Source organism: Symphodus melops (genome assembly GCF_947650265.1).
Source record: "Symphodus melops genome assembly, chromosome: 8".
NCBI lineage: Eukaryota > Metazoa > Chordata > Actinopteri > Labriformes > Labridae > Symphodus > Symphodus melops.
This window is the reverse complement of record NC_136698.1, coordinates 19,192,755-19,220,300: the sequence shown is the minus strand read 5'-3', so window position 1 is coordinate 19,220,300 and position 27,546 is coordinate 19,192,755. Positions and strand designations below refer to the sequence as shown.

At 41.7% G+C, this 27,546-nt stretch overlaps 2 protein-coding genes across 5 annotated transcripts in view; one reads left to right on the top strand and one right to left on the bottom strand.

Moving 5' to 3' along the window:
• usp24 (ubiquitin specific peptidase 24) overlaps positions 1-11,316 on the bottom strand; it is a 50,138-nt gene extending 38,822 nt beyond the window's left edge. For 3 of the 4 annotated variants that reach the window (XM_079350247.1, XM_079350248.1, XM_079350249.1), the window contains exons 1-5: positions 9,801-11,315; positions 2,007-2,175; positions 1,374-1,441; positions 1,131-1,274; positions 165-290 (exon numbers count right to left, since the gene is read on the bottom strand). In XM_079350247.1, the coding sequence (XP_079206373.1) occupies positions 165-290; positions 1,131-1,274; positions 1,374-1,441; positions 2,007-2,175; positions 9,801-10,079 (786 nt within the window). In that variant the 5' untranslated portion in view covers positions 10,080-11,315. Of the gene's footprint in view, positions 1-164; positions 291-1,130; positions 1,275-1,373; positions 1,442-2,006; positions 2,176-9,800 lie in introns of all 4 variants that reach the window. The other variant, XM_079350246.1, reaches the window with a different exon arrangement.
• Positions 11,317-11,703: 387 nt separating this feature from the next.
• Positions 11,704-18,215, top strand: bloc1s2 (biogenesis of lysosomal organelles complex-1, subunit 2). Its single transcript, XM_079350030.1, has 5 exons — positions 11,704-11,922; positions 12,110-12,226; positions 12,727-12,846; positions 13,314-13,418; positions 14,902-18,215. The coding sequence occupies exons 1-5, from the start codon at positions 11,757-11,759 to the stop codon at positions 14,931-14,933; spliced, it is 540 nt and encodes a 179-aa protein (XP_079206156.1). The 5' UTR covers positions 11,704-11,756; the 3' UTR covers positions 14,934-18,215.
• The last annotated feature ends 9,331 nt before the right edge of the window (positions 18,216-27,546 follow it).

Genomic DNA, 27,546 nt, shown 5'->3' with positions numbered 1-27,546 from the left:
TGATGCACTTAAAATGCGATTAACTTTGATTAATTAATCAGAACATTTTAATCAACTCCCACCCCTAATATTAACAATAATTAATATTAACAAGTGCATCCAAATGAACGGGGCACACATGCAGAAGGAAAGGAAGAGTGTGAAGGTGCAGACTCTTCTCTTACTTTTTGATACGCGTTGCTCGGCGAGACAGCAAACATGTTGGCCTCGTCTCCGAAGACTTCAGCCCAGTTCCTCTGACAGGCCTTCATTCGGTTCTTAAAGTGGTACTCGTTGTCGGGGTTGAAGGCCTGCATACGAGAGAAAAAGGCCAAACATTAACACGCGTTAAGAGTCTGATTTTAAAGAGGAAAAGAAAACTAACAAGTAGTCATTACTTCTTAAAGTGGAACAACTTCTGGCAAAGTGACAGAATTTGCTCGAAATCTTCAGAACATGAAGACTTTTTACTGAAGCGCATTCCTTTTAAATACTGGATAAATAAATAACTGTTGTCAGTGAAATACAAACCACAAAGTATAATATGCTGCATCATTGCACAATTAACTACTTTTCAGATTCTACAGTGGAGTGAAGAGTCTTAAACAGTCGAGGTTCTTAGTACTACTACTACTACTACTACTACTACTAATAATAATAATAATAATAATAATGATAATAATAATAACAACAACACAAAAAGACGGTGTTCTTTGCTGAGCAAATTATTCTCGAGAAGAAAGGTGAAAAAGGTCAATTCTATAAGTGGAACATGACAAAAACTAACCTCCTGTACCTGAGGGAGACTGGACAACGAAACGTCTCAAAGAAAATCATTTTCTACTTGCACAGTGTCAATTTAAAAAAGGCATTTTACCGTTCTCAAAGACGGGAGCCTTGGTTTGTCTTCCTGTGTTTTTTCAAGGTTTTCACAATGTTTTGTCTGTGTTTCAGCCAAAGCGCCGCCATGAACCGCAACATAAATCAGCTGATGTCTGAAGAAGCTCCAGCTGTTTTTACATGTTTGTTTTAACTTTTATTTTTCGGATGTTCGGCCAATTAAAACTCATCTTAACTACTTAAAAATATAAAAGATGAAAAAATGAGTAAAAAGTGGTTATAGAAATGTTAAGGAAGAAGGGAAATCCCACCATAGTGAGGACCCCCATCAGGTTCACAGGGACAGGGTCCTGCTTCACTCTCTCTGCCACCAGCTCCACCAGTAACATCAGCATGTTGTAGATCCCCTCGTGAATCTCCGTGCCCCACTTGTGCACGGCACTGCTGGTCAGCAGCTGATCAATGAGAGCGACAGAGGAGATAAGAATCAGTGAAGCAGAATTTAATTAATAATAAGTCCCTTCAGACAGTCACTTAGATATTCAGTGTTTCACCTTTTTAAAGGCCTCGGGCATGCAGCGATCTATGAACCGCTTACAGTTCTCATCAGCGTCAGCAAGACCTGAGAAAGGAGGAGAAGTCAGTCTTTACATAGTTCTTTAGAAAGTACAAAGTACATTGACATTGTTAGTCTGTAGTGAAGCAGTTTTGTTACTGGCTCAAGAACGCTTCACACCTTCTATGAAATGGATTAAAGGACATTTCTGCGTTTGAGGAAAAGCCCACTTCATTTGATTTTTATTGCAAAAGCTTTATTGGCTTAAAGAGAACACAGCAGACCAGGGCTTTTTGGAAGTGGAGATTTTATTTCTAAAATGACCTTATTTGGTTAATTCATCTCACATCCAGAACTGTGTGAATATGTAGTGAACACAAAGCTACAGAGAGAGCCATATAATCCAACAGCCAGCCGTCCAAACATTACAAGCTGCCCACACAACTATGCACATGCAGAGCCTTTATTTTAATGCACACTTTTAAAATAAACTAAGATTTTCATCACACACACACACACACACACACACACACACACACACACACACACACACACACACACACACACACACACACACACACACACACACACACACACACACACACACACACACACACACACACGATCTCACCGTGTCGAGCGAGGCAGGTGGACGCTATGAGACACTTTCCCAGGGACTCCTCTCTCTTGTAAGGGATGGACCAGTGATCGGTAAAGACCCGACTCTCCAGCTCGTACAGGTTGGTGGTGGGAAACTCCATGCTGCCCCCCGAGCAGTTTCCATTCTCATCATTGCTCCTCTGCAAACACACACACACAAAGAAAAATAACAACCTTTATTTCAGACTATTGGTCTTTAAATCATAAAACACTGCCTCTGTCCTCTGTGTGAGGATTATCCAAATGGCCTTCAGGAAAGATAAAGTCAGACAGGAAGGATGATGCTTCATTCGTCTCTTCTGGGAAAAGAGCGATAGCGTTCATTTAGAAAGTGTCCTCTCCTTTATCTGCCCTTCGTCTCTGCAGAGGCTTTAAATGCAGATGCAGACAGGTGCTTCTCCTTATAAATCAGGAAATATCATGTTTCACATTAAAAGCAAGACAGAGACAAGAAAGAGGTCATGACACGTAGCAAAAGGCTGGAGTCTAAAACCCTGATTCATACGTGTTTATTATCTCTGCTCATGTTTGCTCCTCCTTTCACCTGCTCGATGCCGTCGTGTCCTTCATGTCCTCAATCCCAGAGTGAGCATTTTTTTTTTTACATAATACCGTTTTGTGTTGATGAATCTCAACATCTTATCCCTAATTAGAGCTCTTATCCCACTTTTAAGAAACCTCACTTTGCTACCTGGAGAACTCCAACAGACAACTAGATAGGGTGGCATCATGTATATGCCTTACACTGGTTTCTAACAGCTGTGCAGCCGCGGCAACAAGAGCATCTTAGTTGTGGAGCAGAGTTGCCAGTGACAGAGGTGAGGACATGTTTAATGCAATAAGCAACAGTGGGGTCATTTTAGTCAGATTTCAAAAGTGCTGCAGTTTTTGTAATAAGAGATTACATTGTTTAATTCATTAAGTCTGATTCACCTCAAACTGGAGTGTTTTTGAAGCTGCGTCAGAAAAACTTGATGAACTCGCTGACACTGTGACATCAGCTTCTGCTCTCTACATACAACTACAACAACAACAACAACAACAACAACAACAACAAAAGGTTTAAACCTCGACTAAGGAAGCTACGTCAGGCCAAGGAGGAAGTCTAAAAGAGCTGGGACTGTGACCTGTTCAAGCAGGCCAGGAACAAACTGACGAAGTCGATCAGGGTAACTGAGAGGAGCTACACTGAGAAGCTAAAACAACGCTTTTATCTTCAGACCTGCTTAAAAGGAGCAGCTGCTAGCCAAGCTAGTCGCTAGCTGCTAGCCAAGCTAGTCGCTAGCTGCTAGCCAAGCTAGTCGCTAGCTGCTCCAAACACTTTATTCTTCGTAGTTTTAGAGCAAAAGCTAACAAGTGGACCAATAACAGGTGTCTCGCTCTCAGTTATATTTCTTGGGTAATGTCGGCTACAGCTAACGGTCACTTCATACATGCTAACTACAGAAAACTATTAGAAGTATAATTCAGGGTTTGGTAAACGCAAACTCCTTAACAAATTAACTACTTGGACAATTCATGGTGCTAGTCAAGAGTCATCCTGAGCGCTACATTGGAAAAGTGGAGATATTTGTGTCAGGAAGGAAGAGATAGTGGTAGACCCTCTTCTTAGCTTGTTGATAATAGCAACAACAACATGTGCTCTGCTGTGATAGCTTCATGAGTTATAAGAGAAATGTTCATCTTACTCAAAGTCAACCATGATAGCTATTTGTTGAAAGTGTTCTGCTCTGTGAACATACACAGTCTGTGTGGTGGAAGCCAAAGCAGACAAAGGATTTTTTTTTTCTGAATTATTTACAACATAAAGTTGTTTACATATTCATGAATTCAGATGAATATTCATGATTTGACTGCAGAACGGCCTCCTCTGAAATATCTCTGCTCAGTGGAACGTTTCAGGACACGCGTTCAGCACTAAATCACGACAAGTGTGAAATGATTTGCTGATGTGTACGTTAAAGCGGCTCAAAGTCAGGTGGAGTCCTGGGACTCATCTCTCTCTGTATTATCATCTTAATGACCAACAACTGCTGCACATCATTTGTCCATTCAGCTGGTGAGCGCTGCACGGTGGAGACTATTCATTCTGCAAAGTTAAAGTCACATCAAGCCTAAGCATTTTTGAATACATCGCCACACATTAGCATACATAACCAGCAGTGTGTTCAGTGCAGGTTTGACTGCACCACATGCGACACGAAGTGATGGACTGCACGTTAAGAAGAGGAGAACTGAACTGAGAGGGAAAGAGGGAGAGAAAGCAACAGAGACGCATCATATTTCATCTCTTCCTTTCGTACGAAAATGAGATATGATGGATGATAGGATGGAAACAGAGAGAGGGTCTAACCTGACACCTCTCTTTCTAAATGTAGTGCGGGTGGATTCAAATTTAACCCTCATATAAAAGAAATCTAAATGAGTTAGTTTCTTTTTTTGGGGATTGATGAAGAACGACAGCGTATTTAACGGACGGATCTTCAGAACGTGTCACAAGCAGGAGGACAAACACGCACTTTTTCGAAGCTGCAGTGCTCTCAGGGTTTAAGCCTAGGGGGAGGGTTCATGTCTCACTGGCACAGCATGCATATGTGTGTGGCTTTGCAGGACGATGAGGTAACTCACCACCACTCTGTTACTATGCACCCTGCATGCCTCCTGAGACCCCCCCCCCCCCCCCCAGCAAAAAAAACTGCAACGTGTTTGTGTGTGTCAGGGAGACTGCAAGGCTAAACATAGGAGCATAACATGAGGCCTGAGACCTGTGACATTCCTCTTATGCACAAACACAGCTCACAGAGGGGGAGAAGAAAAGGAAATGAAGCGTGTTGATCTGTGCGTATTCCATGTGTTGCTCATTGGAAGAGTTAGTGTAACGTACAGAAGGGATGTTTATTGTCTTAACCAATAAACGAGACCGCAAAGCTGAAACACTCATAAACACATCTTTACACAATCTGTGAGTAAGACTTGTTTGACGCGAGCACGTGGAAGGAGAGCCAGCTGTAGAGACTGACTAACAAACATCACTATTCACATAATTATAGGAATGGGCAGATTATTTACAGTGCCCTGCAAGTGTGTGTGATATTTTCTGCATCCTCTCACAGCCATCTCCCGGTCCAGTGAACGCTGGCGTGACTTACTGCCGCTGGTCACCGGCATTTTTTTCCGTTTAAGATTTCAGTCTAGATTTTTGTGGCCATCATAAGGATCTGCAGACTGGCTGGGTGGCTTGTCCTCATTTTGATCGTCCTGTCAGGCATACTTTGTCCGTCAGCAGCCATGCTCCAGTACACGCCTTCCGAGCTCCTCCAGCTGCGGTTCCGTCTACCTGCTCAACCGCTGGTGCTGCACCCGTTCGCCCCGCATCTCGAAAAATACATCCACTGAGCGTCTCTCCGAAGAGTCAACGTCAACGACTCCTCAGCCATCAGCTCCTTCTGGTCCACAGCTCGCCGTCGTCGGAGAGGCTCCGGCAGGAAAGCGACCTCGCGATAACCTACTGTGAAAAGTGGAAGGCCTCGCCTCTCTCCATCCCACCATTCAAATCAGTTTCTCTTCAAATAAATCGGACCAGCACCAATCATAGTAGCCACAGTGTATCGTCCACCCAAAAAAACAAGAAGGATTTCATCAATGAATTCTCCTCACCTCTCACCCACCTCTGCACCCTCTCTCCCACTGTCACTGTGATTTTAATATCCACATGGACAATCTGAACCACTCTCTACCGACTTCACATCATGCCTGGACATGTTTGGTTTCCAGCAGTGTATAAATATAAAGGGTCATCTCTTTGACCTGGTCTGCTGCGCCGGTGTCTCCCCTTTTAACTGCTCCTCAACTGATCTCCCCATTTCTGACCATATCTTTATATCTTTTCTTTTAAGTTTCACCATCTCCAAAAGTAAACCGTCACGCACCATGTCATTCCGCAACATCAAGACACATTAATATGACAACTCTCACCACGAGCATCGAAGCCCCGCCCCCCCCCCAGCATCAGCACCCCCACTACCACCTCTACAACAACAGTCTCCATACTCTGCTGAACCCGGACCGCATGACAAAGACTCAACAAACACAGCCGTACTACGCAAGTCGCATCAGTACGGGAACACCCGGACTCCATTGACCATTGTAATTCACTGATTCATTCATTGATAATATCCATCAGAAACAGACCTGTCACACCTCCTGTAGGCCACTCATCATGTTTCCAACCTTCCCTCCTCTGCTGACATATCTGCACTCGTCAGGAAACCTAAACCATCTACCGTCAACTGGACCCCCTCCCGACACCCCTGGTCGAAGCCCGTCTCCCTTCCCTGTCACCTTTGGTTACCTGGAATCCTGGAAAAAAACTGTAGCATCACAAGTCCGCTCCCACCTCTCCAATAACAACCTGTATGAGCAGTTCTTGCCCTACTGAAAATAATCAAATGACCTCCTGGTGGCAGCAGACTCCGGACTCCTATCCATCCTCCTCCATAGTCTGGCATCCATTGGTTTATCAGGCACGCCCCTGGACTGGTTTTCTTCCCATCTCTCCGACCGCACTCACTTCATTCAGTTATAAACATTCACATCCCAGCCTTCTCCACTCTCCTCCGGTGTTCCCCGAGGCTCTGTGCTTGGTCCAATCCTCTTCATCATCTACCTTCTTCCCCTCGGCCATATATCCCGGAAACACAACATTCAATTTCACTGCTATGCGGACGACACCCAGCTCTACCTCCCTCTGTGATCGTCTACGGGAAATTAAATCCTGGTTCTCTTCCAACTTTCTCAAACTCAACAGTGCAAAACTGCGATTCTCCGCATTGGTTTAAAATCCACTCTCACAAAAACAAACTGCTTCACTATCACCATCGACAACTCTTCTGTCTCCTTCCCCTCAGGTAAAGAGTCTGGGTGTCGTCCTCCATGGCACTCTGTCATTCCAAACCCACATCAATAACATCGCTCGGCCTGCATACTTCCATCTTCGAAACATCAACCGCCTCCGTCCCTCCCAGCAACGCCATCCTGGTCCACTCTCTGGTCACCTCCCGTCTGGATTAATGCAACTCCCTTCTCTCCGCTCTCCCTCAAAAGTCTCTTCATAAACTCCAACTGGTTCAGAACGCTGCAGCCCGGATCGTCACCAGAACACCTTTCACCCACCACATCACCCTCTTGTTCCGCGGCTGGAGAGTCGCAGGCGGCTTCGGGCGCCTTAGTCCTCTGAAGCGCAGAGCAAGCGGGACGCTTTCCGGTGCGGTTGCATGGTAGTGCGCGTTAGACGGCACCCTGTCTGTCATGTGAATGTTTAGAACTGAATGAAGTGAGTGCGGTTGTTCTCCAACAGCTCCACTGGCTCCCAATCACACACACAACTCTCCTCCTAACCTTCAAGGCCCTCCATAACCTCGCCCCTCCGTACCTCCCTGAACTCCTCCACATAAAACACACCCAGTCGGAGCCTCACATCCATCTTCCTCCCTCTGCCCCCCACCTCTGGAACTCCCCCCCACCTGACATCCGACACATTGACTCTCTGGTCATCTTCAAATCACGTCTGAAAATCCACCTCTTCAGCCCAAGCCTACTCACTCTGATTTCCCCCCATTTGACTGCAAAACTCCTGTTTTTAATCTTGTTATGTTAAACTGTTAATTGTTTCCTGTTAAGTTTCTAATTTTTATGTTTTATATTGTTTGATTTTAACCCTGCGTGTGGCAGCTCTGTAATCAAGTTTTATATTGTTTTCTTTTTAACTGTGCTTGCAAGGTGTCCATTGGTTTTTTGAAAGGCGCCCATAAATAAAATGTATTAATATCTGTTGTTTGAACTTCACTTACTTTTTAAGATAAGATAATCCTTTATTCATCTCACAAGCAGAGAAATTTAAAGTGTTACAGCAGCAAAGCAGGATAGCAGAAGAAAAAAATCACACAGTGCAAAGAAAATTTAAATAGATAAAAATATAGGTGTAGAAAAAAAAACCCTGATATGCATCAAAAGAATAATCAAAGAGCTAGACAGCAGCGCTGCAAAGGGCGACAAATGAGTGGAATAGAAAGCAAAGTCACTTGTTTGAACCTGCTGACCTACAACCACAGCAGCTCAAACAAGCGGCTCACAAGTCTGAATCAACAATCGTTCACATCAAGTGATGTGAGAGACTCGATGAAAGCACGGCAGCCTTTTGGCAACAGCAACAAGCTTCGAGCAGTGAGGAAAGCAGTGAGTTTGAGGTCAAGTTGTTGAGGGGGTTGCTCATGAGGGTTGTCACAACAGCAGAATCTTTTACTCAGACTAATAAATATAGAACAATATTAAGACGTGTTGAAACCATGGCAACAAAAATATGAGTTCTGGGCATCAATATTGTATAATGTTTTGTTTTTAATCTGAGCCGCCACTTCAGTTTACTTTTACACATAAACCTCAGAGGAAGTGATAACAGCTTCAGGTAAATCAATTACAACAGTCATGTGGCTGTCAAAGAACAATCGCATACTACAGTCGCACCCTTAAAGAGAAATCCCATTCTGACGTTAAAGAGCTGGCACAGAAGAAGAATGAAAGGAGATTGCACAACTGCTCCTCAGACCGGTTTCAGGACCAGACAGCTGACTGCTGTCAGCCGGCCTTCAGACTAATGAAGACGAACCCATGTAGAGCACTGATAAGTCTCCATTCAGATTAATCACAGCTGAAATATGGGCCCTCGAGTTCACAAAAAAATCTGATTGTATCAAAGCGATTTTAATTCGTTGTTTTTTTTCAAGAAAACATCATATAGACTATAACATTAAGTCATTTACGGCTATAATAAAATATCCAGGTTGTCAAAGTCCTCAAAACTTCTGCACTTAGTTAAACGCAACCATTTTGCACATTGCTATTGAAACATTGCACAGGTGTTGCCTGCTATTATTTTATAATTAAAACAAATAAATGAAAACAGCATTAGGTGCTTACACATGTTTTTGTTGTTATCAATGTTGTAACATTCTTACACTTCTACATACATATCTTACACTGAAATTCTGGTTTCATGACAAACCTTTTAACATTGACCTGTCAGGTTATGTCTGAGTGTCAATAAAGACCTCTAAGGCCCAGGGTTCACCTATGAGCTCCAGCCTCTTTATTCAAACACAGCACAGCCTCTTCTAACCAAGCAATACATAAAATAATATAATTAATACATAATTGATTTCATCTCATCTTCTTTATTATTCTCATTAGAACTATTATCATCTTATCTTGATATGTATCGCATCGTGTGTTGGGTGTCGTGATGTTAATCATGAAGTATTTCTGCAGTTGACCTTCAGCAGCCACCGTACTAACACGCATGAATCCTTCTAAAACAGCTGGGCCCAGATGTTTGAACCCTGCGGTGTGGTGTGCCTGTGCGGATCCACCTGGTTCAGTCTCTGGCGCCTTCAACTCTCAACCTGCGTTAGCTAGCCCGCTACTAGCTAGCAGTTTTAGCTTGTGAGTTAGGAATGCACCTTTGGCTCAGTAATTTAAGTCTATGTTCTTTCTGTTAACAGATCTTCCTGTATATACACCCAGAGCCGGGGACATGCCCGGTCCTGTAACACTGGAGGGTGTCTCACCTGCTGCTCTGACAGCTCACGTTGGGCTCGCTGCAGCTAGCATTGAAGCTAAGTTTAAGCTAGTTAAATGGGCGAGCCCCACTCTCCCTCAGTAAGTTGCAATTGGCCGTGTTCTCCTCTCTCTCTCCCGGGGATGCTCTTACCTCACTGTCCACTACATCGTGATATGCAGGCGGCGGGTCGAAACCTCCAGTCCCAGTCCGCCCGCTGTTTTCCCCGTCTCCACTCGAGCTCAAGCCTGGAGCAGGCCCACTCTCCATCGGCTCGTATTCATATGCGAGACCGGGGCTTTCGTTGGTCAGCAGCGCCACAGCCTCGTTGATGTCGTTCTTTGCCAGCCGGAGCGCTTTCCGGATCACGTCTGGGTCCGGGAAACCCATGCAGAGGAGCGTGGTGATGTGCTGCTCCTCCTCGGTCTCCATGTTCGGGGTGTCTCCGTCTCTCAGACTAATAGTAACGGGGTGTTCTGCACAGCCCTGTAGCTGTGCACGCCGCCATGTTTACAGTCCTCTGCTGCTAGCCTGTCACGATCAGCTTCCCCCTCAACAGCGCCGACACAGGTGTAACGTCGAGCTTTGCATGCCAAGAACTGCATGCTCCCAGCGGGGGCGCGCACAGCGAAAGTATTTACGTTACAATGGTTTCTAGGTTTCATTTCTGTTCAACTAGAATTTCTTTATATTGCCGGTTTGTGGTGAATGGATGAAAGTCCTAGCGATGAAAATTATTAAAATGTAATGAATAATAAGAAATATTGATCTGAAATTAGAATTCTTATTTTGGGTGGCATTTATAAACTATCGTGTTTATGCATTATTGTGCATGGTTGCTACCTTGGTCCGTTCTATCTGGTAAACGAGATAAAAAAATCAAAAAAAAATCTCAATAGATAAATGATAGACTTGGCAAGATAGGAGGTAAAAATGAACCCAAAAACCCAATATTTAGTTTAGGTCTACATAAAAATAAAAATAAACTTGTAAAATGCAATTTTATCATTTATTTAGAAACATCATTTTAAAAAGGTGATGATAAATATGGCTCACTCATCATTGCTTGAGAAAAGAATACAGGGCGACAGGCTGATGTAGACCATGTGTCCATAAATAGATGAAATTCAGAGGACAAGTAATTCAACCTCAATTAGGAAATAAAGCAGCTATCACCAAAAACATCACTGACCTCATGTGCAATACATTTAGGACAAAGTAAAGAAATGAGAATTCTGCAGCAGCTTACATTGCATAAAGGATTTTAAACAAATGGTTCCTTCTGATGCACTGTTCTTTATTGTTTTCTTCCTCTACATTCATTTATTTACAAACTATTGTTTTCTTGCAAAAAACAATATTATGTTATTTCTCTATGTTGTCTTCAATTTTGCTTGCTAGCCTACTTGGAGCACTTGTTGAATTTTTAAGGTTCTTGAACACATTTTATGTTAGTTGAGAAAACGGCAGCTATAGTTAACACTTTCAGCAACACATGGATTAATGTTGGCTTATGAATAAAATGTAAATTTTGGCACACCTACACATCTCTAAATAGAGAACTGTGAGAACTGTCACCAATGTACAGCAATGGAAAAATGAAACAGTTCATTTTCAAGCAACAAAAAAAGGATAGGAAGGAAGGAAGTGCAATTTATTAATAAAAAATAAAATGATCTTGCTGCAAAATGGTGTGTAATCTTTTAGTGGCACACTGACACTTTTATGAGTTATTGCAAAATATATAGATACAAAAATGTAAAATGAATGCAAAAATGCAATGTTTTGATGGCCCCATGTGAATTTTTGCGCAGTTCTGTCTCCAGAATCTCGACTAAACAAAACTAAATGTGAGCCTGCTTCAAAAATTATTTAAAAAATAATTGCCAGGTTTTGTCTGTCATTATTCCGTCAATTATTAAACAGCTGGAAAAATAAAGATAGATAGATAGATAGATAGATAGATAGATAGATAGATAGATAGATATTCTTCTCGTGCAGGGCGTGGCTGTGCGCGCGAGCATTGTGGTAGTGGTTTTTAGTGGCGGGCAGGCGAAGGTCACGTGATCGTTCAGCTCATGTGACAAAGGAAGCGAAAACAAGAACAAAATGGCTGCGACTGGAGACGAAGCTGCAGCCATGGACAGCATCTCCAGAGCACCGACGGCTCACCCAGCGGCTCTGATCCCGGCTGGAGCCTCCGGTACGCAGGGAGAAGCAGCGGCGGAGGTGTCGGGGAGCCCGGCGGCCGTTCCGAAAAAGACAAACACTAACAGTGAGGGATGACTCCTAGCAGCTTCCGTAGCTTGCTAACGCTAATTTAGCATCAAGTTGCCTACATATGTTGGCTTGTTGGAGCGGGTTACTGTCTGCTGTATTATAATGTAACTCATTTTTATGGTTGATACATGACAGTGTTTGAACCGGATTGAGGGGTTGTTTTGTGTTGTTGTTCCGGTCAGGTGATGGAGGTGTGGAGACAGCAGAGGAGGCTGTGGAGCCTGCAGAGCCCGACATCAACGAGCTGTGCACCGACATGTTTGAAAAGATGGCCATCTTCTTGCAAGGAGAACTAACAGGTCTTTAAATTGACCAACATGCCATGTTCAAGAAATGCAACATTTAGCAGTTACTGCAACATTACCAGATGTGTCCCCCCCAAAAAACAGTCCCATTCTTACTCCCTACGTTCTCACCCTCATCTCTGATTCTAGCTAAAAGACAAAATCAAATGATATATTTCTGACATGAGTTCATCCATCTTTTAATGTCTGGTACAGATGTACTTTTCCAGGCTCTGAGGACAGACATGTCCCTCCTGTATCACTAAACAATCATGTTTTGATGTATTCAGCAGCCTCAGTCTGGTTCTCTAGTTCTTTCTGCTTGGCCCACATTTAGCAGCAGAAAATATTTTCATGCCCCTGCCCTCTCAACATACACGCTGTACGTCTATTCCTTAAGTAACACAGCGCTAAAGAGGATGCAATTCAAAGTGATGTGTGTTTATATTCATCTCTGCCATCATGCAGTGTCCAATTTTCCCTTGTGCATTTCTCTTTGTCTTTTACCTTTTCAGGTACATGTGAGGATTATCGTCTGTTAGAGAGCATGAACAAGCTGACCAGTCTGAAGTACATGGAGATGAAGGACATCAGTATCAACATTAGCCGGAACCTGCAGGACCTCAACAACAAGTGTGAGTGAAAGACCTCATCTGCTCTAAAATGTGTAAGGACACCGTTTTCGACAGGTGTGCACATTAATAGACGATGTTGTCAGTGATTTACAGTCGCCTCGATCTTGAAAAAGCTCTGTGATCTGCTTATCATATCTTTTCTTAAACTGGACCTGTCAACTCCTCGGTTACATTTAAGTTTAAATGTTTCAATAGACACTAAAAAAAGGCTTCCTTCTCTGTTTTAGCTGTTAAAGCAGATGGCTGTTGGCTGTTTTGTATTTGAAAACATTACCTGTGAACATGAACTTTATTACTTTACTTAAAATTGATATGGCTGTGAAGAGTCGCTAAACTCACAATGCAATGATATCCCACAGTAAAGAGTGACTACTGCATGTCCGAGATGTAAACCTGTATGAGCCCCTCCCTGTTTCCTCGTCTCCAGCATGAACATGTGTCTTGTATGTTTTTTGTTTCTTCTCTAGATGCCAGCCTGCAGCCCTACCTGGACCAGATCAATCAGATCGAGGAGCAGGTGTCTTCACTTGAACAGGCTGCTTATAAACTGGACGCCTATTCAAAGAAACTGGGTGAGACAGTCTGAGGGGAGAGATGTGCATTTGTGACACAATTTGCTTTATAAACAACAACAACAAGCAATTTATATAAATCCTTCTTTTTTTTTTAAACCAATCAACATAATGATTTCACTATCAGAGGGTGAATGTCTTCTTTTAGATTCAAGTGAGCTGTGTTTGACCACGCCCCTCTTTGAAGGCGTTCATGCTCCATGCCTTATTGTTTAATGGTGAGAGGGCAGAATAAATACCTCGCTGAAGGAGTGTCGCTCACCTGAGGGAGGTGATGTCAGAAAAAGACAAAATCTCCAAACAGCCTGTTTGAGCCGACATTTTCTGGAAAATGGAGCGGGGAAAAGACAGAGGGAACAGACTTTTCTCATACATGTGGAGTTTGTAGACAGACTAGGGATACATGCTTGTTTGAAAAGCATAGTAAGTTTTTTTTTGGTTTTGTTTTGTTTTGGGTTTTTTTAAACGGATTATGTGACCTCGAAGGAATTAAATAATGAAAACATCAGTACACAAAACATCAGTTTTCTCATTTCTGTGATTGTCACGTATGAGTTCCAGTCGACAATCAGGCATCGGTTATGCTGTACACTCACAACGACACTGCACTATCGTAAGTCTAAGCAATACATCAGGCTGTTGATACTGTGACCCTGGTGAGCAGTGGCCGGAGAAAGTCTTAAATATTCTGGCTTACTATCCTTCTGTGACTGCTTGTTATTGTTAGCTTCTTAGCACAGGTTTCACGTTTTCCACCTCAACAGGTGAGATTCTTTATTCTGTTGTATTCAATCACGTTTCTGCAAAGTGTTCAGACGGGCACACCTTTTGACTGTTTCTCTTCCCTCATGTTGCCCACAAGACGTCCTTTTTAAGACTGAGTACTCTTAATCACAATCAATTGTGGACATAGTTTTTTTTTCTCAATGCGAGCTAACTTACCCTAACTGCAAGCCTCCTCAGCTGGTGTTAGTCTCTTGAGTTAAATCCCGATTTCCATATCTATCCACTTTCTCTCTCGCGCTCATAATAAAGGCAGAAAAAGCCAGAAAAATAATTAACAAAAAAAAAAAAAGGTCTTCAGAGATCAAAGACTAAACACAGAGAGCAGGAGAGGAAGAAAAACTTACCCTCAAAACCTGTCCCTGAACAACAGACCAGTTCATGGTACATTTAACTGAACCAGGCCTTCGCTTGATTACTGATTCAGATCGGTCTGGCGTTGTACCTGTAGTAACTGTTTGGTGAACTTCTATCACTTCTTTTCACACTTTCTATGTCTTGTATGATCAGTGTGCTGTGTGTGACACAGACCAATAATAGTAAAGCGTCTTAAGTTGCAAAGCATTATAAAATCCACCAGCAGGTGGGGCTATGAAACCACAGTTTCCTCCTGAAATCTTCCTAAAATTTCGGAGAGCCAAATTTTACCTGGACTTTGTCAGAAAACAAAGAGTGATCTTTTCTTTTCTTCTCTCCACAGAGGCCAGATTTAAAAAACTTGAGAAGCGATGAGGACAACAACGAAGAAGATGGGACAGAGAGACTTATTTTGCCTTTTCACCTTCTATAAAGAGCCGGGAGCTGTGGAAAAGGAAACGGAGACTGAAACAACATACGGTCCAACCACTTTGAAACAAGCGAGGAGGAAGCGGCTGAAGGAAAAAGAATTAGTCCTGAAATGATTGGCTCAGGTTTAACTGCAGGATGACTGATGTTGCACTGTTGCCGTCGGCAGCCAAGACGGAGGAGAAAGTTCAGTGTTTAGAGACATGCTCTTCTGCAGATACACGTTTTGTTGAATACTAATCGACATACCTTGATAAGAATAATGAATATGTGGCAATTATGTCACTAACTTCCTTTTTAACTAAATGAATGAAATAACTGATATAACAGTAGAATAAAACAGCACTTGTAGATATCTACATGATAAATGTATTTATTAATAATGTCCCATCTTTCTTATTCTTATCATTGAACCTAACCAAATGCTTCAAAGTGTTCATGTTGTCCTCCTCCTTGCTCATGGCTGTTGACTAGAACCTTACTGGAGCATGTGCTTAAGGCCTCTTTTCCAGTGTACACAGAGATGCCGCCATTTCCAAAAGTTTGCACTCTGGCGCTCTTTGCATTCTGTTTTTAAAACCTTCCGTTTCAACCACTCAAAACGTTGTGAATGAACAGCCAAAAACAAAGAGTTTACTTTTTTTCCCTTTTTTTTTATATCGTTGTCATGTCGACGGGCCTTTACTTCCCAGGCGAGAGAAGAAAAAAATAAGAGCTCTCAGTGTCAGAGCCAGGTGTCACACCTGGGCCACTCTTCCTTCCTCTTATCTGGAGAGCTGCAGGAAGTCACACTTTCTCTATAGAACGAGCTCAAAGTTTGCAGTGGAAGAAATGTGATGCGAGTGATTGTCTTTTAGATACTAACACTTAAAATTGGATTTAGTTTTGTTTCTCAATAAATTACGACATTAAGAGTGGAAGTGGTAAGGAAATTCTTCCTGACAGCAGAGGGCAGTGCTGCAAACTTAAAATCATCAAACATTGTAAATCTGAATCTTGGTTTCAGGAGGGAGGCTTCAGTTTTAGCCTTTTTTAGAAGTGGGGAACCTCAGAGATGACCTGTATGGACCGTTTAGAAAAAGAAAAGGTGAGTTAAGATGTGTGTGTGTGATGCCCTCGGCCTCCTGTGTTTCCTGTCCAGGAGCGCTTTCTGTAACCAGCGACAGATTATCCAAACCTGACAGGACCTCCCTCCTGACTGTGTGTGGATTTGTGTGTTTTGGGTCATGCACATGTCTGTGTTTGTTCAGTACCTAATCTAAACCAGGTCTCTGTCATTAGTCCAGTTGGGGCCCACAGCACAGAGGGAGCTCATTATTCATACTGTAACATTATTTACTGTTGCACTATGATCCTGCCATCTCTCCCTGCGCCTGCTTTCTTTTTCCAGGACCCTGAGGGAGAAAACATACAGCCCCCTCCCAAAGGCTCTGAAATCAGCTCTATTAAGTGATTTTCGGTTGTTTTCTAAACGCTGGATTTGAGTGCCAGGAGGCAGCCGAGCGTGGAAGAGAAGTAACACAGTAATCAGATGTAAGCCCTTTTTATAATATTGAGTTTGGGATGCGAGCATACTGTAGTCATAAAGTTTGGGTGGGGAAAGTTATTATGTTGTGTAAAAAGAGGGTATTTATTCAGAGCGGCTGGATGGAAAGTACCTGCAAGAGTCAGTCCACCCTTCTGAGACTTGAGTTTTTGTTAGGAGTACATTTTGGATTTCTACTGGATCTTTGGGATTAGTCCGACTTCATAGGAATACAATGAAACATCTTTTATTCAGAAAGTTTTAGAGCAGGAATTCTTTTCTCAAATGGCAGCAGTGGGATTTAAATACAGTGCAAGTTAAAGTCTCAAAGTTGAGATATTTAATCAAACAGATTATAAAGGGTCTCAGAGTAGGCTGTCTTCTTCGATCCCTGCCTCCTATTCCTTTAACTCAGGACGGTGCTAAACTAATGCGCTACTGTTTTTAGTACACAAAGTGGCGATGCATTTAAATGTGGCTCCTTCTCCTTGACTCATCGCCACAAGAAGCATGTCCGTTCCCTCTGATGGCTATTGTGAGATCACACCCACCCAGCAGCCACCTGCAGCATCACATTGCAGGACTTGAAACGTTAAGTTAATGTTTGTAACCTACTATTGGTTGATAGCTCACAGTTGTTGCCTCTTGTACCCTGCAAGCTACCTGAGAATATTCTTCTCAAACTTCGTCTTGAAACTAGCTTTATTGCCTGCCGTTTCTCCTCACTATGCTTAGATTTTCCATTAGTTGCTGCCACGTCCCAGTTTGCCATATGTGCCAGTTTGAATTGCTTTCAATCAACATATTTTATCCACTTTAAAACTCACCTGCATGCTCTCAATGGCTGGGAGAAACACAAACTTCCCCACATATCATCATCAGAGTCAACCGAAAAATCCAACTCCAGGCAGAGGACAGCGTCTCTGCAGACGGAGTCACCACCCCACGTGTGTCGAGGCCCAGAAGTGATGATTGAGCAGTATTACTTTTATACAAGTCTCTATTTATTTTTTTTTATATAGAAAAGATGTAATGACTATCTTGGCAGATGAATTTCCAGTTTATATATCTCTATCTGTTAATCTGTTATTTCATAGTTAAAGCCTTATGTTCATCCTTTTTCAATGCAAAAACTGTATAAAATGACAAAAACTGATCAGTTACTTTACATACCCCCACACACGTGAATATGGTTTAATGTAAGAATGTGTAAAGCTGATTTGTTTTATCTAATTAAGACAACTCACTGAGATTTTAAATCTGTGTCGTCACCTCCTGTAACCCCACATCCTGATATGGAAGCTTTTTTGGGGGAGGGGGGGACCTTATGAGAACATTAAAAGTACTAGCATTTCTCTGACGGCGTTCTGTTTTAGCTGTGCAACTCCTGTCCATCCGTCTACACAGAGTGACAGATTCACCATATCTAACAGGTCACTCTGAAGTCAAATCAGTGCAACACGATGAACCCAAAATAAGAGATCTGATAACAATAAATAGACAGAAAGTATTTAGGAGTAAGTACATCATGGCACTGATTTGAGAAAATAAAATGAATGTCTACTCATTCTTAAAGTGCTTGTGTTTTAAATGTAAATTGGTTGACTACATCTGATGCATCTCAGATCATCAGGAGAATCTTAACGCTGAGAGCATCATGAGTTTTCTTTGTGCTGATAAAACAAATAAAATACAATGAATGATCTTTGGATTGTTCAGTTTGTCTTTTTTTTTTCTTCTTTTTTTTGGATAGTCATTCCTTCTGTTTGAGTTTTTATGCTGAGGTGCGGTAAGCGGCTGGTATGTGATTAATCTTCTCTTACTCTTTATGTAAGCAACATTTAAGCAGACTTTTTTTTTTCTTTTAAAAGAAATTATACAAAAGTGGAGAGTGTTGGAAAATGTTTATCTTGAAAGTGTTTTTGTGTCTGACCGTGTGGTGAGGGAGGTTAAAGAGTTTTGTCAGATCTTACTTAGAAATTAGGCAGCACCTGTTTTTTGTTTACATTTTGGCCTATGTCATGATTTTCCACAGTAATGCTACATGATCATGTCTGACTATAAATCCAGAGTTAAGATCTTTCAGATGCATTCAGTGATCAACAGGGAAGTGTTTTGGCCTGATTACTGTAATAACAATCAAAACAATTTGTTTTACTTTTTTACTTAATCTTTCCGTCTTCTTTATTTCAGACCTCTGTCTGCATTGTAAGTGCTTATTCCTAGGGTTGAAATACACCACAAACAGCAGGGGACTGGCACAATGAACCCTGAGCAAATGCGCTAAGAAACTCATCCTTGAAACCTCGAAGCTTTTTTAGTTTCAGCGTGCACAAATGTACAAGACATGGTGATTGACGGATTCAGCTCAGCAACAAGATTTGTCTCTATTGGACCCCATATTGCTCATATTTAATACCAATATGCTAAATGATATATTTATTATTCTTTTTCTTCAATTCAGTTCAATTTGACAAAAAAAGCTTGATTTGTTCCTGGGGGAAAACTCAAAAGCACATGGTGTAGTAGCATGTCAAACAAAATTAGCACCAACCAGGCAGCTCAAGGTAGAATGACAATAGATAATAAATGTAAAATCTAAAACATTAAATTCAAATCTAAATTTAAAAATAAATAAGGTAATAAAATAAGTGGACAGTACCTAGACTTAGAGCGGGAAACAAATGTAAACAAAGCGGTATTCTTGTAGAAGTGGTTTTAAAGGTCCGATTTCAAGTCTGCTTAAGTCCCATTAGATTTAAAACCACTGGGCCGTCGTTCATTTTAAACTTTAGGTTGTTGGTGTGGTTGACTTTTGTAGATGGAGAAAAATTAACACATTCAAATACAAATCTATAAATAAACACACATTTGCAATGCGGTGATGTTATCTGCGCTGTGTTTCTTTCGTGTCTAAGCCTAACCCAACCAGGACTCTAAACATGCATGGAAGAATCCTGAGTGACGTCACCCCTTTGTCACTGAAGGCGACTTTGGAAGTCTGTCGATCGTCATGCTGGAAACGCTGTCTCAACCTATTTTTCAGTCAACCTAACCACAGGCTGAGAGCTGTGGCAGGTTTAACTCCTCCTAGCAAACAGCAATTTGCCCCCGATAACGACGTGAACTACTGTATTTAGACCCATTTAGTTTTTTCAAACCAGACTGTAAGCATATTTGTTTCTGTGTTTTTGAATGGCTGTGTGTGTGACTTACAGTGATTTTGCAGCACTCAAGTGGACACTTTTTTTTTGCATTTCCACAAAAGGATTATTGTTTAAACACTTGAGGTTACCGCTTGGATCTATTCAGTGACATGATCCCTCACTCTCGCTCATCTTTACGTGCTCTTCAAAGTTGTAAAGACAATAATAAATGAAAACATTTAACCTTAGAGATACTTTTAGTTGTGCTCCTCTGTCTTACTAGCTTGGATTATGTTATTCAAAACACCAAAATGTGTGCACAGTGACAGAAAGTTGTTGCATGGTGAACTTGTTTCCCTGCAGGATGTAAAAGAAAAAAACACACTGCTATGGTATATGGTCAACTCTAACACATGTATAGATGAACTGAATGCAAACAGTTAATGAGTAAAACATATATTTACAATCTATTGTTTTAATTGGCTTGATTTGAGGTTTGTTTGCAGTACCTTCAGCAACCTATTTCCCATGCCTATATGCAAACATATCTGAAGTATTTCATGGAGTACATTGTTAAATTCAATATCAGCTACAATAAAACATCTAATTTAATTGCATACACTCCAGCTTTAACTTCTATTTAATCAACTTAAACGCAGAATGGGCCAAACTCAAAGTAGAAATGACTCCATTTCAGATCTCCTGAGATGATTTGGCTTCAATCTAATTTGTGCTGACAGACTTCAGGACGATTCCCAGAAATGTGACTGTGAAAGTATCAAACACATGTCCGTCATCAGCTGCAGCAGAGGAGCTGTTTTCTCCCTGAGTGTACCAAGAAGATGGGGCCGGTTAACAATAACATGGCAGCTCGCCACACCGCAATGTTGTGTAACTGACAAGCAAACACGAAGGCTGAGAAACTTCAGCGTCATGAATGAGAGTGAGCAAGGACAGGACTCATGACATAAAGATTTTTAAAAACCACATTTGTTCCCTCATTTTTTTGTGGCCTTTCTGAGAGTTAGCATTTCATTTAATTGGGCAATGTCAACAAATTCACAAGAATTGTGAAATCTCTTTTCTGTCTTTTTCTCACACTTTGGAGACAGGATAAACAGCCCTCCGAGGCGTTTGAATCCCCCCCCCCCCCCCTTTAAAGCAGTCACACTATAAAGAGGTTCATGTTTACATCCATTTCAAAGCAGCCAATAGATCTGGGAGGTATTTCAGTGCAAATATAAGCCACATGTGAGATCTGAGAGCAGCTTCAAATGCCTCATAGAGAAGGGCACGAAAAGCCACATGAGGTCAGTGTTTGGCACGGCGATCATTCACTTCAGTCTGCTGCTCACACCTTCATCCCACACATGAGAGGATGCAAACACACACACATACACGTCACAAGGGAGCCCCTTTGAAACCCAAGCCTGTCTGTCAGGTATGAAGTTCCTGGAACCCTTTTGAGCAGTTCGAGATGAACTCAATCCATTTTGATTACAGAAAAACGTCCACACCATCACCCCGTTATTAAAGTTGTAATATGAGAACAGGTGGGGATTGCATCGTGGATGCAGAGTTCTTTCGTATGAGAGACAGAGTCATGCTGTTCTCAGCAGGTGTTCGAATTTAGGGGAGACGGACTCTGGCTCCACACACACATCCAGAAATGTCGCTGAAGAAGCTTTTTTTGTTTTGTTTTTTTCCTGCATAAACAGCAGCTCTGAGAACTATCCTGTAATCCCAGAGAAGATGTGATGCTGATTTGTCCTGTTGTGTCTCTGTTTTGTTGTTTGTGTTCCCATTTTGACTTTCTGTCAGAGATGCTCTTTCATGTGCAGCGTGTCTAAACCAACATGTCATCTCTCAGACCCCCCCGTCACAACTTCTCTCAGACAGTTTGGCACCACAGAAATCAGTGTTTTTGCTTCTCTGCATGAGTGTGGATCACGTAGGAGAAATAATCAAACATTTAATTCTTTAAAGCAACAGAATTAAACTAATAGAACAATAGCTTTCAACAGGAAGAATACCGTCTATCTCACGTCCAAAGAGCGCCCCCTTTGCCAGTTTTCAGCACTATGTCACTTTGATCATCTCACAAGAAGTGCACACAGCTTTACAGTACTGTTTACACAGCAGCCTTCAACTTACAAAGTAACAAGTTAGCCGGTCTTTGTACAGTACTGTTTGACACAATGGATGAGGAAGATGACAGTGAAAGATGAAGCTAAAGAAGAGAAAATAAGAAAGCAACGAAGCAAAAAGCAATTTACTGTACATCCCTGAAGTTATTCAGAACAGATAAAGACGTAATGTTAGGCGGCATTATGATGGGTGTCATCGTAGTCACAGCTGAACCAGGTGCAGAAAGTCATCGAACCCAAGTCATGTCTCAGGTTTGTATACAAATAAATAAACACACCCGCTCCAGAGACCACATCACCCCCGTCCTCCGTGACCTGCACTGGCTCCCCATCACTCACCGCATACAGTTCAAAATCATCCTCCTCACACACAAAGCACTAAATAACCTGGCCCCACCTTACCTCACAGACCTGCTTCACCACCACACCCCCTCCCGTGACCTCCGCTCATCTGAAGGAAACATCCTCTCCCCACCTACACGGACCAAGCACCAAACCTGGGGAGACAGAGCCTTCTCCATCGCTGCCCCCTCCCTCTGGAACTCACTCCCCAAACCCATCCGTTCCTGCACACACCTCCCAACTTTTAAGACCATGCTCAAAACTCACCTTTTTAAATTAGCTTTTAATACGTAACTTTTTCTTTCCCTTCTTTTCTTTCTGTTTTTCTGTCTTATACTGTGTTTTGCTGTTTTTAACTGTACATTGTGATTTTCACATGTAAAGTGCCTTTGAGCTCCTGTAAAAGCGCTTACAAATAAAATGTATTATTATTCTTATTATTCTTCTTATTATTATTATTATTTATTTTACACTAAAAAAGTTGTCTCTTTCCTCGTGGATCTCCAAGTTAATTTTTCAGATTTGGAACTTATTTCGACTAGCATGTAATAAATGACCCTCTCCAATGTAGTCATTTTATACACAGCCTGAAGACGACATGGTAAAAATTTGAGTGTACATCAGCTACTGTTTGTGTCAAAGAGACTTATCATTTTAACATTTAAAAACTCCTCTGTTTGTTATCTGGTTGCTCCATGTACGTTGTTTAATCTCTGTCTCTGATCACTTTCTTCTCTTCTCTCTTTTAAGAAGGTCAATATAATGTTTAGTTCTTTGTTTTTTTTCTGTGATGAAACCGGTTCAAAGCCATCCCTGTGTGTCACTGAAACCAAGACAACTGAGGACATGAGACTGTCTGCTTTGTGTTACCGCTGAGTGCATGTGAGCGGTGGGTGAGAGAAACTCAACAGAACATTAAATTAGACATGCTTTTATTTCCCTCTGCTCACAGGCAGAATGAGTCGTTAACATGGGGGAATGCCAAAAGACAAAATGTACTAAGACAGAGAAGCCTGAGTAAAATATATGGCATTAAATAATTCAAACAATTAAGTGGCTAACTTCATATATTATACAATTTTCTTCTCTATTACAACATAATTGGCTTAGTGATTAAACACTCTGGCAAACTTTCTTTCTTTCTTTCAGGCTGAACTCGATGTGTGATCAAGCATCGGCCTGTTGTCCAAGCAAAGCACACTAGCAGGGAAGTGAAAGGCTGCAGGCTTTAATAATATTTGCCAAGACTACTAAGAGAACATAAACATGGGTGCACCTGGCTTGGCGGGGTTACCTGGTCAGTCCTGCTGTGTGTTTGAGTATATAGCAGGTGGAGCTGCAGAAACATTGAGCTCAGGTCACAATGAGGCCAGCATCAGTGTGCCAAAAATATCAGCTGGGTCTTTTGTCCTTTTTTTTGAGCTCACACACAAAGTTTCCTGATGTCATTTTAACGATTTGTAAACTTCCCTGATGTTGAAGGATCAGCACCATGTAGCAGTGGGTGTAGAGGGTGTAAATGGCCAAAACAATATTTTCTCAAACAGTGAAACCTTTTGTGTGAGTGTGTGAGTCATTGTCATTCCAGCGTGAGCAAACGTTTGAGTCAATTGAACTTGAGATCAAAAGTTTAGCTGTTGAATATGTAAGACTGTAAATGCCAAAAACACAGTGACAGTGAGCAAAAGTAGTGGGGCATCAATAGTAAAGAAGCAATGAGTGAGTCCGGAAAAATCCTCTCATTGTTACTGAGACACCTTAAATCCTAAATTTCCTGAGGGAGTCATCCCAAAAGGATCAATAAAGTTCAGTCTAAATAAACTCATACTGCCAATTTCCGCTTACATACTGCTACACCGCACTCCAGTCAATGCTCCCATTTCCATAGCGAGGGTCACAGTCTATCACCAATGGGTGAGAACAGCGGTACACTCTGATATGTTCCAATTAGGCTGCTTGTCAAAGATATCGAAGGGCCTGCTGCAAGCACGCGTCACATCGAACAGAATCAAGCTGGACAAGTAACTCGGACAAGGAAGTTAGGTTGGTTTAGCTGTGAGAAGTGTAAGAAGACATGCCTCTGAACATTAACATCCCAGCACAAACACTTAAATGTGTTTTTTTAAAACATCAATAATCAGGGTATTAGTTTAACAAACCCAGGGTGTTGAGTCTTTTCACCTGGTGCAGTGACGTGGACCCTCCCTTCCTCCTCCATCTGTCTCCAAAACTTCATTATCCAATCAAAACGTCTGCAGCACAGAGGAGCTGTCCACATATTAAATCAGGGTGAACGTGGTCTTAATCTGGATCACTGAGAAAACGTTATTAGCTCTGCTTTCTATAACACATGCTTCATGTTTGTGTGGGTGATTTTTTTTTTTTTTTGCAGGTGAAACACATTTTCCCAGCAGTTAAACTAACCTTGACAAATCAACTGTAACTTAATCTCCTTATTTACCCTTCAGTCATGAGTCCAGCAAAACCTGAAGACCTCAGTTTACCTTGTTGATGACAACAGACCTTAACTTTGATTTAAGGTTCTGTGTATGTCTGACCAGTGTGGAGCTTCTGTGTTTTTTTCTTTTCAACGTTCAAACAGGAAAACAGCTACAGATTTACAGTAAACAGAAATAATGTTTCCCTGAGTGGCCTCAGGCCTCGTGAAGAGAGGGAGAAAACACAGACGGGGTAACATGATTGATGGTTTTACCCCCTCTGGTTTTTAGATTCCTACTCTCTGTAACAGATCTAATCTGCTCAACATGTGAAAGGTGTGTATCGGAGAGTGTTTTCATGTGAGCAAACTCTCAATTTCCAGATCAAACACCAGCCCTTCCAGTAGAGCTCAATTCAGTACTCAATCCTTTTTTTAAGTACCAACGGATCAAAACAACACAGCCAAACACGATGCATCTCCTTACATCTCCTCCTTCACAGGTTATGTACATTGTGCTATATAAGTTTTAAGTCTAATGCTAACTGCACAGGTTTAACCTGTAATTATGTTTATATACAGAGGGGAGGGGGGACAGCGGGTGTGTATTGTAACTAATGTCTTGTGTCCTGCCTGTCTGTATACTGCTACTGGATGCCTTGAATTTCCCTCAGGATCAATAAAGTATCTATCTATCTATCTATCTATCTATCTATCTATCTATCTATCTATCTATCTATCTATCTATCTATCTATCTATCTATCTATCTATCTATCTATCTATCTATCTATCTATCTATCTATCTATCTATCTATCTATCTATCTATCTATCTATCTATCTATCTATCTATCTATCTATCTATCTATCTATCTATCTATCTAATCAATGCCAAAAAAGAAACGGTATCAATTCCATCACGTGGAATGGATTTGAAGTAATAATAAACTGTGTTAAAGCAGCTTCACATCACTGAAAGCTCATCAACTGTTAGCGCACAGAATCTTCTGCCTGATGACTGCAGGTCTATTCTATTCTGGACCATCTGTGTTGTCCAGATCTATGTTTAGGTGAGTAGGAAGTGAACTGGTTGGGTGGTAAAATACTTCCTGTAAACACACCAGGGTCCTATTTGAAGTGAGACATGTTTTAGGGAGTGTTAAGCTAATGTTAGCAACAAGACAAACAAAGCCTTTATGATCACTCACTTCATCATCTGCTCATAAAAAACAAACAAACACACACACACACACACACACACACACACACACACACACACACACACACACACACACACACACACACACACACACACACACACACACACACACACACACACACACACACACACACCGATGTGACCATTCAGGCTGCTCTGCTTAGAGAGAGCTTACATCACATCCTCTCTGTGGACACATCACAGCTTATCAGGTGCATCAGGATGGAGAATCAAAACAGCCACACTGGATTTCTGCAGAAGGGAAGATAACCTGGATAAAGAAAAAAAAAACATCCTTATAATTCTAACATCAATAAATAAGTACGAGGACAAGGAAATGACTATTTTAACAAGACCATGGCTGTGTTTATGAAGTGTGTGTGTGTGTGTGTGTGCGTGTGTGCGTGTGTGCGTGTGTGTGTGTGTGTGTGTGTGTGTGTGTGTACAAGTGTGTGCTTGTGTTTGAATTGATCATGAGAATGAGTATATGTGAGACTGTTCCATAGGCGTGTCCGTCACGCCACCAGTGACCCTCAGATTCCCCCCTGTGCAACGTCATATCACTTCCCCCCTTTGTTTCCCATCTCAAGAGGACCTTTCTAAAAATGTCTTTTTGTTTAAAGGTTTTCAACAGCCCTTCTTCCTCCTTAGCTGGACAGTGAGTGTGTGTGCGTGTGTGTGTGCGCGTGGGTGTGTGTGGATGTGTGTGTGTGTTTGTACATCAGTGATACCCTATATAGTTGCTCCCAAAAACAGGAAGTGCTGAGATGCAGATGAGGATGCTGAAGGGTGTGTGTTTCCCTCCTTGGTTTGTACCTATATACAGTACAGTCAAGGATCCTGTTTCATAACACACTCCTGATGTGCTGAGGTGTAAATGGTGTGGCGCTGCTGGCTAACACACACTTTAAACACACCCACACACACAAACATAATGTACATCCCAGGCTTTAGGATTCACCTCTGCACAGAGTGACCTTTGCTCCTAACCACAGCCGTGTGGGAGACAAAGCGTTTCCTGAGGGTTTGCCGGAGCTGCCAGTTATTATTCTGACAGATATGATGTTCCTCTCTCTACTGTCACCATGACAATGACGAGGTGCTACAGGGGAAACAGTCCTAAAAGTATAATTCTGTGAGACTGTTCTGGTACAATTGTTTCCTTCTTGATACAGATTCAGCCACAAAACTGACAATTAATTTGAACTGGCTTGGGTTGAATAAAAGCAACAACCTTTGAGATGGAAAAACTAACCAGTGACAAAGACTGCAGTTGCTTTAGTGTCCACTTGAGGCTTTCTCCAAAAGTGAGTTAATCCCCATACGGCCCCATGTTGAAATTTTCAATGTAACAGCAGAACATAGCCTGGTAAAGCTCTCTCTCTCAGTTTTTATGTTCCTTCATCTACAACTAAAACAATACGTTTATAGAAATAAGATTGTTGTATTGACTGGCATACTAATACTTGATCCCATATTTTAGGCTGTATTGGAAGCTTTTCTGACGTTGTTATAAATCTCTCACCACCAATAAATGTTACTGGATTTCACACACATCCTGAAAGTACACACAAATAGATACACACTATTTAAAGTCTAAGGGAAGCACACATGTTTCTCTCCTCAGTGGAAAGTGGCTTCAGTCCAGGTAAATAAGTCACTTCCAACACTTTCAAAGCTTTCCTCAGTGAAGTGGCACAACAATAAGAATCTGTAGAGGCTATTCAGAGACAGAGTTTTAGGA